This window comes from Petaurus breviceps, unplaced genomic scaffold, assembly GCF_028583685.1.
Source record: "Petaurus breviceps papuanus isolate PSGF00001 unplaced genomic scaffold, PetGlider_PUasm1.0 90407, whole genome shotgun sequence".
In the NCBI taxonomy this organism is placed as follows: domain Eukaryota; kingdom Metazoa; phylum Chordata; class Mammalia; order Diprotodontia; family Petauridae; genus Petaurus; species Petaurus breviceps.
This window is the reverse complement of record NW_027187241.1, coordinates 2,272,957-2,286,099: the sequence shown is the minus strand read 5'-3', so window position 1 is coordinate 2,286,099 and position 13,143 is coordinate 2,272,957. Positions and strand designations below refer to the sequence as shown.

Here is a 13,143-nt window from a genome sequence, read left to right as displayed (position 1 = left end):
ATCATTCAGAATTCAGATTTTATTCAATTAATAAATTTTCATGGAGGATGTGCTCATAAGGTACCTGTCACAGTACTGAGTACTTAAAAGTCCCTTGCACCAGGATAAACATGCTTGAGAATGTTGCCTTTCTAGACCCAGGAATCTTTAGGCTCTGAAATATGTTAACATAGGACAAATTAAAGACTACTTTCATGTTTAAATGGATATTTGGTCTCAGCAATGTGAGTGTTCCTTCCAAAGGTGGAAGTACCAAGCCATTCATTCCTTTTTATCGTTTCCACATCCTTTCATAATCCTTCCCCAAATAAATAGTACTTTCCTAAAGTAGGAAAGCACTGTGGATACCATGCTAGACTTGGAATTAGGAAGACTTAAGACTGAATCCTGCCTTATATATTTATTATATATGTATGATCCTGATCAAGATACTTAACTTCTTTGCCTCATTTTCCTCATCTGTAAAAGGGAGAAAATAATGCCACCTAATTCTATTGTGAGATGAGGTAACATGATGAGATAATGTATATAAAGTTCTTTGCAAACCATAAAGCTGTATATTAATTCCAGCTATTGCCATTATTATTTTTTTTAAATATCTTGACTAATTTTTAAAACTGTATCAGAAAGTCTACTGTGATTCCAAAACTTCAAACTTTATATTAGCCACTTAGGGAGATATGTCTCACAATATAAGCCAAAGTTGCATATGTATGCATCCATTTTCTTTTCATTGTTTTTCATCTCTAGTTCCAAACCATGCGCATTTTTATGTCTTGCCTAATTTTTGCTATTATTGAAGAAACTGTTGGCTCACCATTTGCAATAACTTCTTATACTCATGTAGTTAACATCTCAAGGTGGTTTTTTAAATTGTTAATAGATGTTTCATCTCTACAGGATGTAGAAAATATATTTAGTCGTATAGCAGATGTTCATGAACTCAGTGTGAAATTATTGGGCCATATAGAAGACACTGTAGAAATGACTGATGAAGGCAGTCCCCATCCATTAGTTGGTAGCTGCTTTGAAGACTTAGCAGAGGTAAGTGCCACGTTTACAACAAGATTTTATTTTTGCATAAAATCATATATACACATATACATGTACATATGTGCATATACATATATGCATATACACATACATAAACAAAAATCATAGTGCAATCTAGCTTTGGTTTATTGTTCACCTACTCCCGTAGCTATTAATTGGCTAACTGATGTGTCCTGATACACACCCCTGAGCACACACAAACACATAAACCAAGCTACTCTCTCAACTTATATATTTCATATATAATATATAAGTGAGATATAAGTTTGAGATATTTTGTTTGTACATCACCTTCATTTCCCATTATATTTCACTTCTCTCTCCTACACACAGTTATCTTTTAGAACAAAGAATGAAAAAGAAAATAAAGTAATATTTCAGCAAAACTAATCAACTATCAAATCTGACAGTGTATGTAGTGCTTCACATCCATAGTCTCCCACATTTACAAAGAAAGGAAGATACATTCTTACATCTCTTAAGGGCCAAGTTTGAGCATAATAAGTACATAGCATTCAGTTTCAGTTTGGGGAGTTATTATTCTTTCCATTTCACGTTGTAGTTATTGTAAACTTTGTTTCCTACTTACTCCTCTCTGTATCAGTTCATGGCAAGTCTTCCCATGCCTCCCTATAGTCTTTGTATTCACTGTCAATATGTTGTTACATAACATGCTATTCCATTATATTGATGTCCCACAATTTGTTTAGCAATTCTCTGCTCAAAGGACAATCTACTTGGTTTCATGTTCTTTGCCACTAAAAATCATATTATACTTCTAAACCTTGAAAAAGTTATTTCTCCTTAACCATAAAGGTAATGAGAAAGCTTGATACTGCTAGTGTAAGACATTGGCAAGCTTATGTCTTCTAAAACAGTTCCCTTACAACAAAGTCAAGGGAAATAGATTGAGATACCTTTACTGTGTTGTAATCTTGCAATGAAACTATCAAAAGATATTTATTAAGCACCTATTCTGTGTTGGTCACTGTGAGAAGCAGCTGCCTAGCAGATTGAGGATAATGAGTTAGAAAATTGTACCAGGTCCCAAGGGACTCAGGCCACCTAGGGGGAAAGGCTGGTGGCCCTGTCTTCTTTGAAAGATCCAGGAAAAATGTCAGGTACTAAGAAATAAAGGGCTAATTCTTTATTTGCCTGTTCATTCTTCTCTCAGTTCCAAGACTGCTTTCTTTACAGTTCACATTCCAAAACTAAAGGTCTGAGTTTAAGGAAATTTTGATTTAAAAAAATTCTCTGGTTAATACATAATTTAGTACAGGAATATACAGAAGTTCTGGTTAATTTTTTTTCATAACATTTTAAACCACTATTTAATATTGATAGATGTATTTATGATGTATTGATGAATAAAAATCTGTGATATGAATAAAAATCCCTAGCTTAAAATATAGAATTCTATTATAATTGAGGTTTAGTGATTGTCATTATGTGACTATCCCCTTCAAATGTTAAAATCCCACTTAACAATAAGTACTACTGCTCTTCATATTAGAATTATCTGTACTTAAAAATCATGAAGGGAATTATCATACAGATTTAAACATTATGATTACACTGACCAAACATATTCATATGAGTTGCATGTAACGTCCAAAAGGCATACTTAACTCATTTTTTTTATGAAACATATCCTTTTTACCAGTATTTTTACCTTGATACTTATTGCTTCTTGATTTATTGTTAAAAACCACAGAAATAATTGCTGTTAAGGCAATAACAAGCCTTAGGTGTTTGAATTTGGGACAGGCAAAGTCAGGCCATGACTAGGGAGGATAGGCTAAAAGATTACACAGATAAACTAGGAGGTGACCCTTATCAATTTTTTCTGCTCTTATAAGTTTGACCTGGTCTGGTATTGGGCCTTTTTTTTCTAACCTCTTGGCTTCCAGTCTTCACATCTTCAGTCAACAAAGATAGGAATGCTTTCTAAAAAGTCTTTTCTTGGCCTATGGACAAAAACTACACTGAGAATAGTTCTTAAATTTTACCTCATGGGTTTTAGACTTTCTCTTTAGTACTTAACTTCCTACTTCATGGTCCTATATTCCTTTCCTACTTCCCAACTATCCTTTTTCATTCCTAGAATTTGCCTTTTTAGAAATACATGTGCTTTAAGATCCAAGAGCAACTTTGCTATAGTTATCCTAGTTTTCGTACAGCTCCTTGGGATGTGTTATGGCTTAGCTTAGAAGTTCTAGTCTTTCTAACTAAGGCATTCTTCAATCTATTGATTTCCTTTAATTGCCATCTTTTCCCTTTCTAATTAGTCCTAAAATCAGAAGTGCATTTAGCTCCTCCAGCCTGACCCATCACACAGGACATACATGGTGGCAAGGGGATGACTTAGATTTAAGGTTTAATCTACTTTAAACCTAAATGCCAAATCTGGGATGTTACTTCTAGAACATGCCTAATAAGAAATAATAGATTCAAATGTGATTCCAAAAGCAGACAGTAACAGAAAAGGTATTGGGAGTCAGATTTAACAAAACATCCTTACCATTGTTCTAACCTTGTCAGCAGGGGCAAGCCATTTTGTATGGCCTTGACTGTATGGCACTGGGATGATAACAATTAAAACAAAGGTTACTTTGCTTTCTGAAATTACTATTTGCAAATATAACTTGAGAAATCATTTTCATAAATCAATTATTTTTGCAACATTTGTCTGATTATGAAAAATGAACAGAATTTGGTTTTCTAAAATGTTTTTTGCCCTCGAATTACTTCAGATGAAAGAATTACACAGTTTAAACTTGATGTTCAAATAATGCTAAACATAAATTGATTCTTTTACCCTGTATCATAAAAAATCTTAGAAAACATGAAATTTTAGAAATGTTTGATCAACTATACCCAAGACTGTGGCAGTGTGGGGTAGTGGATAAAATGCTACCTTTACAGTCAGGAGGGTCTGTGTCCAAATTCTATCTCTGAGACTCACTAGCTGTTTGCCTATTGCCAATTTATTTTGCCTTTCAGAGCCTCAGTTTCCTCATTTACAAAATGGCAACAATAGTTCTATAATAGCTGCTTCAAAAGATTGTTGTGATGCTCAGATAAAATAAGATATATAAAGGATTTTCTCAACCTTAAAACACTATGTAAAAGTTAATTCTTTTTATTATGGTTGTTGAATTTCTTTTGGATACTATGCATTTCAATCTCATAACTGACCAACCATAATTAAATGATAATTGAGATTGTTTGTCTTTAAACCTCAAACACTTATGCATGCACAGGAATATTGGCTCTCAAGTGATAGCTTTCCAAATGTGCTTAAGATCTTATTATATAGAAGTTTTGGGTTCCTGCTTGGTCTGATATATTGGATATCTCATAGTGATTTATGAATCTCCAACTTAAGATGCTGATAGAATGTTCTAGTTCTTTAAAATAGACCTGGGACACTGAATAGCTAGTTATTAGGCCCCTTTGCAAATGTTATTAGGTCATCAGATCATGGGATTTTACAGTTGGAAGAGACATTAGAAATTACCTGCTCCAACTCCCTCATTTTATAGATGAGGAAACTGAGTCCCAGAGAAGATTGTAGTGAAAAGAGCACTGAACATGTTATGGGAAGGCTTGGGTCCAGATCTTGGAGTCCAGATACGCTACATTGTGTATCACTAAGTGAGATATTTAACCAAGCTGGAATGCAGTTTCTTCATCTCTAAGATAGGGGAATTTGAATAAATGATCTCTAATGTCCTTCCAAGTTGAAATCCTGTCACTCTAGGGAAGAAACTGCTGCAGGTCACAGTCACTAAGTGGCAAAATGACAGGGGCAGGAATTGGTGTCAAGTTCTCTTTTTCCATTATACTGCATGGACCCCCTAAGTATTTTCTGAATGCTAGAGAATTTGATCTTAAGTATTATAAATTTGCCTTCCATTTATAGGACAGAAAAGAATAATCTTGCTACCAAGGAGAAACCTGAGAAAATATTTGCTTTATACCAATCTTTTGCATATAAAAAGAAACTACTTTTTTCTTCTAAGATGGGCAGTGAGTTTTATAAGATGTAGCCCCTCTAAAATTAAATCAAGAAATATTTTAATCTATAACTCTTGTAAGTTTTATACCCAGTAGTGTTACATAGCAAGAAAGGTATTTCCTCATGCAACCACAATTTTTAAAAAGCTTATTGTTTGTCCAGCTGTTTATTTACCTACAATTATATTTAGATCCTGTAGTAGCAGGTGCTAGCAAATACACAAATTTTTTTTTACCATATTTGCAAGAGATGATACATTTTTTTCTTTATGTGGAAATGCAAGACTTGGGATATAACAATTTATTAAGATCCATGCAATAATTTTGCTTACAAAAATACCATAAAATAGTACTATCTAGATATGATTTGATTTTTAAAGAGAATATGATCATCCTGCCCACCTCAGAGATTATTTATCTTTAAACCTGAAACACTTATGCATGCACAGAAATATTGGCTCTCAAATGACAACTCTCTAAATGTTTTTTATTTCTGATAAAAAAAAATTAAGTTGTGTTGTTTTTTATCATAAAATATTTATTTTTAATTTTTCATTTTCAAAGGAATTGGCATTTGATCCATATGAATCTTATGCTCAAGACATATTGCGACCTGGTTTTCATGACCACTTTCTTAGTCAGTTATCCAAGCCTGGGGCAGCCCTCTATTTACAGGTATAGTGATTTTTACATGAAATTGTCCATCATTACATTAGCAATCAAACAAGAACTATAACTATATAAATCACTTTCTTTTCTAGTCAATAGGTGAAGGTTTCAAAGAAGCTGTTCAGTATGTTTTACCCAGGCTACTTCTAGCTCCTGTGTACCACTGTCTACATTACTTTGAACTTTTAAAGGTAAGAAATCAGTATTGTTCAATGACAAAATAATTCAAATAATTTCCTTAATAATAAGTTTTCTTGCTTCATGATGAATCATTTCAGCATCTGTACTATACTGTTCATCCTCTCATAGTAAATATAAACTAAATGTGACTGAAGACTTAAGAGAGGGGAACATTTTTAATGTAGTATGTTCTAAGGTTTTTCTCAAATCTTTTCATCTTTTATCTCCTTTCTGAGGATTTCATATATTTTGTTCTATTATGCCTATTAGCTGAAAATAATCTTTTCATCTGTTTGGATTTTTATATCTCCATTTTCTCCTTTAGCATCACAACAGAAAATTGAAGGTTTGAAGTTTGGGAAGGAACAAGAATAAGGAAAGTCCCCAGTTCATCTCTTTTATACAGGCCAATTTGGCCATTTCCCCAACCAGAGAGCTAGCTGTTCATTGCTTTTGAAACTCCTAATTTGTCATTGCTATAAAATTCTTTCTTATAGACATAGAATTCTAGATACTCGGTTTAAAAACTAACTAAATGAGAAAAATTTGTTTTTCCAATCATGTGCTGTAATTCTTCTTTGCTAAATCAGAAGGCATCTTAAAAACAATTTTTAAAAAACAGGATCTCTATCAGTGGTGAAGAAAATGCATTCAACAAACAATATATTAAATGTGCTTACTATATTAAAGGCATTTTGCTAACTACTAGGTATACAACCATAAAAATAGTTTCTAACCTCAAGGAAAAGGAAAGCTGAGCTTCAATCCATGTAAATTGAAGCATGGCAGTACAAGCAATGGCATTATGTTTTTTAAAATATAATATTCTTTATTTAGTGATATGGATTACTTTTACAGGTAAAAACATTACAGGTAAATTTCTTCACAATTTTTTAAGTTGTAGCTGAGTTACTGAAGAGATTATTGTATTCTTTTTTAAATTTATATATATATATATATATTGCATTCTTTATACATTTTTCTTGGTCCAAATATGTGAATTCATCAACGTAAAGGTATCCCTAAAAACAACCTCCCTCTGCCAATGAAGATCAGCAATATCCTGACCTGTCAAAAATTAAACAGCCTGAATGTGTCAGAAGCAAGATTGAACCTAGACTATTTTTTGTCAGGCTGGATGTCTACCCATTGTGCTATGCTGCTACTCTTCTCAAAACAGTAGCAACTCAGAGCTAGCAACACATAAAGACTGAGTATAATATTATTTTAATGGGATTCTCCATTTGTGAAAATACCTCCAATGATCAAGTTATCTTTTTAAAAAGCTACAAAAGATATAGCACTATTATTTTAATTTAAAAAAACTTCTTAGTTGTGTTGTGTGTTTGTTTATTATTAGTAAATATGATTACCTTCTCTTGTGGTGGGTGATGAGATGATCTTTTTATAGTAAATAAACAAGGAAAATGAGTTGACACAGATGAGGAGGAAATAAGTCATACAATTTCACCCCATCTTCATTACTCTTCTGTTCTTTGTGAATTTTATTTCATTGTGGTGGGTGGTTTGTTGTGTAGGATGACTTTTTTTCTGCAGGCTGGTGTGTAAGGTATTTGAGCTGGGAGTTGTATCAAAGAAATTAAAAGACAATTAGTGAGACAGTAGATAATCTACTTTTTAAAGTTACATTGTTTCTTTTTGTTTTTATATTTATTCATTTCCAAATATTCCACTCTTCTCTCCCTGCCTAGGTATCCTTCCCTTGTAAAGATTCTTTAAAAATAATTCTTGGGCAGCTAGGTGGCACAGTGAATAGAGCACTTGCCCTGGAGTCAGGAGGACCTGATTTCAAAAATAATTCTCAACAAAACCAATGAAAGCACCAAAATTAATCTGATAAAATATGCAGCATTCCATGCCCTTCCATATTCATCCTTTTCCAGGGCCAGCATTAGTCATTATCATCATGTCTTCAGTTTTATTTTTCTTGTATTTTTTCTCTTACATTATTGTGATCTTTTTGTATATCATCTCATCTTAGCTTTACCAACAGAGATCTCTCTTTTACTTGTCTTTGTCTTACCACTCCCTCTACTAGCACCCTAGTTCATTCTCTGTCTCTTATTTGGACTTCAACAGTGTACAGACCTCCCAAATCTACGGTTTCTCCCTCTTCTGGTCTATCTAACACTTTGCTTCCAGATTAATTTTTCCAATTAATAGATTTGATCACACCATTCCATTGTTCATAAATTTTCAATGAATTTTTTTCTGACTATTGATTAACTTTCAGATTCCTTACACTCATATTCAGGTCTTGCACAATTTGCTTTTAGCCTATTTCACCCATCTTATCCATGATACACATATTGCATTTCATATACTGGGGCCAATCAAGTCACTTGCCATTCCTTCTGAAATGTCAGACACTTTCCTGCCTCCTTTGCTCATGTTGTTTTGCACACCTTGAGTATTGTACCCTTATCTCTTCAAATTGACATCCAACCTTAATTGTCTAGTTCAAATGGTTTCACTTCTAGGAAGTCTTCTTTGAAATCCAGAAGTTTTCTTTCTCTTTTATCTGAGTGCCTCTGTATTAAATGTATCTCTGTACATAACAATAGCAATCATTTGTATTACATTAAATCTACAAAGTGCTTATGTGTTACCTCCCCAACTAGATTATCATCTTCTTAAGAACTAAGACCATGGCTCCAATTCAGTAATCATTTAATAAGCACTTAGGAGACACTATGCTAGATATAGAGGTACAAAGATAAGAATAAAAAACAGGACCTTCCCTCCAGGGAGGTTATATTCTATGAGGGGATGTAACCGGTAAACTGATAAGTTAAATACAAGATAATTGAAGAGGTAGGGAATAGATAGTAATAACTTTCTAATAGTGTAAGTATGAATGCAATGAATATTACATTTGTCTTTACTTCTCCATTACTGTCAGCATGGAGGGAAAGGGATGAAGAAAGGGAAGAGATTATTGAGTTTGAGCTAATTCTGTACAGTGGGAAAAGTGCTGAATTTGATCCTGAGCTCCATTCCCACCTTGCAGCTTACTACTTAGGTGACCCTGGGTATGTCCATTAGCTTCCAGATCTGATTCCCCATGTGTAAAATGAAGGGGTAATCTAGATGACCTCTGTGATTGCTTCCAACTTTAGAGGTGTGGTCCAGTGACCTCAAGGTTTTGTCATTTCCGTTCTACTCCCCTTTCAGCACCCATTTCATCTAGTTTGAAGTTTTAGCTTAACCACAATATATTTTATTCATTACAAACCAAAATGAAACAAGTTCCACATATACATTATTACTCTAGCTTTGAGTTCTCACCTTTACCCCTAAATTTATAGATCAGATTAGGTTGTTCTACAAGACTTCTTAATTCCACAGACTTCACCAAAAATTTGTCCTATGTGACACATAAAACCATGCGTTGAAATGAAAAATCAAAGCTGCTTCTACCACTGATGTTGCTGTCAGGTGCACAATTACTTGCAAACTACAAGCTTAAGCTGTTCGGTCCCATTTGAACCTGTGGCTCATGGTGTTAACTGAGAAAGTGCCTGTTCCAAAGAGCACTGGCTCTGGAGTCAGACTTTAGCTCAAATCTTCAGCTGCGGCCTGCTTGCTGTGACATCATGGACAAGTCAGTTCATCTCCTAGGACTTCAGTGTCTTCATCTGCAAAGTGAGATGTTGGACCAAATGGCTCTGAGGCTCTTCTTGCACTTTATCCATGAATTTTTGATGCCCTAGTTGTCTGTACATTATTGTTTACAGACATTTGTCTGCCTTGCTTAATTAGGTATACTGCTTAGGCAGTTGCTTAAAATTGTACCTCTTGCACATTCTGGTATTTTTCAGATTTGAGAAAGAACCTTCTAACAGAGCCAAGACTGGGTGTCCCCAATCCCTTGATCGTGAACCCAGACTCAGCTGTGTCTGGAAGACATCCTTACAACTCCTTTTCTTCTCAAAATACTAAGGAGCTAAAGGAAGAGAGAGCCATATTTGGCAGCTTTCAGCAACAACCAACAATGACAACTTTACTGTTGTTTTCAAGAAGAGCTTAGTGCAAATAGAAAGTAGTCACTTCTCACAAAAGAAGTTGGGACCCACAGCCCAGATCTTAAACAGTCATTTCCTTTCTGTTCTGTATGTATAAATGTTCAGATGTATAGTAAATTCTCAAACTTTGTTTTTTTGGCTCCATCTTTCTTCCTGTCTGTCATGCTGAGTGTTGAAGAAGAATTATTTAAGTTAACTTCTTATTCTGTGAAGAGAAGGAGAGATACAAGGGGAAAAATTGGGAAATCTGGACTCTAGTAACAGCAGTGGGCAGGAGGCTTTGAGAGTAATCATACCTCTTCATACAACTGATGCCTAGAAACCAATTGCTTAGCAAATCCATATTTAATCAGTCAAATTTCTTTGACTAGAACAGAGGCTTTGTTTTAAAAAAACATTTCTGTTAAACATTGGGGTGTTTTTCCCCCAATATAAAGATTTTTTAAATAAATATTTTGCTTATGAAACATTTCATTATAGTTTGTGTTTTATAATCATATTTGCTTATATAAAATTTTCATGACTTTAAAGTTTATTATTATGTTGACAGGAATACCTTATGTGTAAAAAACATGTTTTTAAGTTTACAATAGCTTTATTTTAAAATACTTTTCATATAAAGTTTGATTTATTTTATTTTTCAAGTTTGGAAGCCTTCCTTAAGAAAGTGTCCTCGCTAGTATTTAAAAGATTTTAAGCAATATCTAAATATTATTTAAAATCAGAAGTACTTTCTGTTCTTTAGCTCTAGTATATACCCAGACAAATCAGAAAGTCATTCAGGATTCTATTCAACTATTTAATTCCAAAGCAGATTATACTTTCTTTTTGAATGCAGACTACTAGAGAGAAGTATTTTTTCCTCCCTTCCAAGGCATTTGGAAAGTATCATCTATGTATTCATACACACAAATGCTTTCTTGATAATTTGATAGTTGTGCTTGAAAACAGTACATTTTTGTCTTAATGTTTATGATGCTTCCTCATTCTTAGTTATTGGATTTTAAAGTATATATTTTGTTATTTCATTATACTAGTTTAATTTTATGTATGAGATCAAGATCTCAGTTTTAAAATTTGAAAATAACTTTGATCAGCCTTGGGCAAGTCACTTAACTTCTCAGCCTTAGTTTCCTCACCTTTAAAGTGAGAGTGTTGGACTAGATCACTTTAGGTGGCCCTCTAAATCTATCACCTATAAGCCCAATTCTATTTTTCTAGAAAGTACAAAGTCCTAGTGTTTTTTTAAACACTTTAAAATACAGACAATTTTAAGAGGAATATAAACATTCCTAGATTAAGTACCTAAAATAGATGACATTGGGGTTTGGGGAATTTCTTACCAATGCTGGAAATAAGAGAAATAGTAGGAATGTTGCTCAGGATCTCTGCTTCCATATTCTATTTAGCATCATTTAAAAGGCAACTTTATGTAGAATATGTTTAGATAGAAAAGAAAAGACTTTAGATATAATTTCAGGAGCAATACAACTAAAATGTAACTTGATATGAAATCAAATTGTATTTGTCAAAATACTGTTTTACTACTTACCTTAGCAATGATGCCTATTTTCAGAAAATAGAGGCTCTTGGTAAAGATTCCTCAGAATGCCTTAAATCCTTAGACTGTTGATTTGTACTAAAATTTAGCAAATTTAACAATATTACCAGATATTTTATTTTAATGACTTGATTTACTTGAAGTATAAATCTAAATTTTCCCCCTAGTTTTTGTTTGTTTTTTGTTTTTGCTAACATCACAGCTACTACAAAAATTTCAGTCCAGAATATTAAACATGGGAATTTTAATGGAAAAGGTTTAAAACATAGAAGTTTAAAACTGCAGTAGATCTCAAAAAAATGTAAAAGTAGAACTATTTTCTCTCAAAATAGGTTTTGCTTGGAAGTTTGGGGGGGTTCTCCCTACAATTATAACTGATTTTATTGTATAGGGAGGTGTTAGGGAGGATCCCCCCTCTATCAATACAGTTCAGTCCTTGCTTTGCAACTTTAAATCTTGGGAAGTTGATTTGGGTACAGAAATTCTGCCCTGTCCATCCTACCCATAAAGGTGTAGCTAGATTATTTGCAGTGCAAAGGATAAGAAATAATTGCACCTGCCATATCTGTATTTATAAATATTTTTATTAGTGAAAAGCCTTTCCCCAATTTGTGGCAGTTGCTTTGCAGGCTCCTGACCACAGATACACAGTTTTAAATGTGCTGCTTTTGCCATTTGGTAGATGAAATGTGTGAAAATCATTACTGCTGTTTGAAAGTACTTTTTTAACCATTGCATATGCCTCTGTAACTTTAGTGGTGGTATGCATCAGTAAATTTTACACATAGCCTGAGAAGATTTATAGCAATTGATTTCTTAATGTCAGAAATTAAAGATAGAGAGAAGGCTTATAAAATATGGCTTCTCTCTCTCAAGCAAACAGAAGTTCTATCTACTGTCTGTTTTCTTTCCCACAGCTTTTCAAGGGGAAAAAAATTCAAAGTATTGAATGAAAATGGCCTCTGTCTAGACCCTGGCCATACATACAAATATGTGACTGACTATAGTACAACATATTGCAAGGGCATATTGTAAAGAGATGAGAGTCTTTCATTCCAGACTTTCTATTTATCTTACCAAGTCAACTAAACTGCTGTATCGTGCAGTTGTGGTTGATGGTTTTTTTTTTCTTTTTTATATTTTTCAATTTCCTTCTCCGCGTAGCCTTTTTTTTCATTGGTGGGTTCCTGTTCAGATTACCAGGATCCTTTCCACCTTTCAGTTTTTTAACTTGCTTTTCCATTATTCTTGCATTTTGTAGCTCTTCTTCAATGTTTGTTATGGCTGTGATGTCTACAACAGTAGGAGGGGAAACAGTGAAGGGCTGCAACTCAGACTCGTCAGGTAGGCGAGAGAGCTGCTAATATTCAGAAAATGTTTCAGTAACTAAAAAGCTAGGAATAGTTGGATTCGGGGAACTTGGGTTCGTTTTTGTATTATTTCATTTTTTTGACTTGTTGCATTTTAATTTTTAATTTTTTTTAAATTTGTAGACCTTTTTACCTTTTGTCTATTCCCATTAATGCAACTGACTTTAAAATATTTCCAAACAAACAAAAAAAGCAACCCATATTATTCCCTACTCAAAGAGGAGGGTCAAGTATTACTTATGCT

General features: G+C 33.5%; 1 protein-coding gene across 2 annotated transcripts in view; it reads left to right on the top strand.

Annotated features, from left to right (window-relative positions):
• SOS1 (SOS Ras/Rac guanine nucleotide exchange factor 1) overlaps positions 1–13,143 on the top strand; it is a 206,784-nt gene that overhangs the window by 101,432 nt on the left and 92,209 nt on the right. For both annotated transcript variants that reach the window (XM_069108616.1, XM_069108617.1), the window contains exons 6-8: positions 901–1,044; positions 5,638–5,748; positions 5,835–5,933. In XM_069108616.1, the coding sequence (XP_068964717.1) occupies positions 901–1,044; positions 5,638–5,748; positions 5,835–5,933 (354 nt within the window). The remainder of the gene's footprint in view (positions 1–900; positions 1,045–5,637; positions 5,749–5,834; positions 5,934–13,143) is intronic.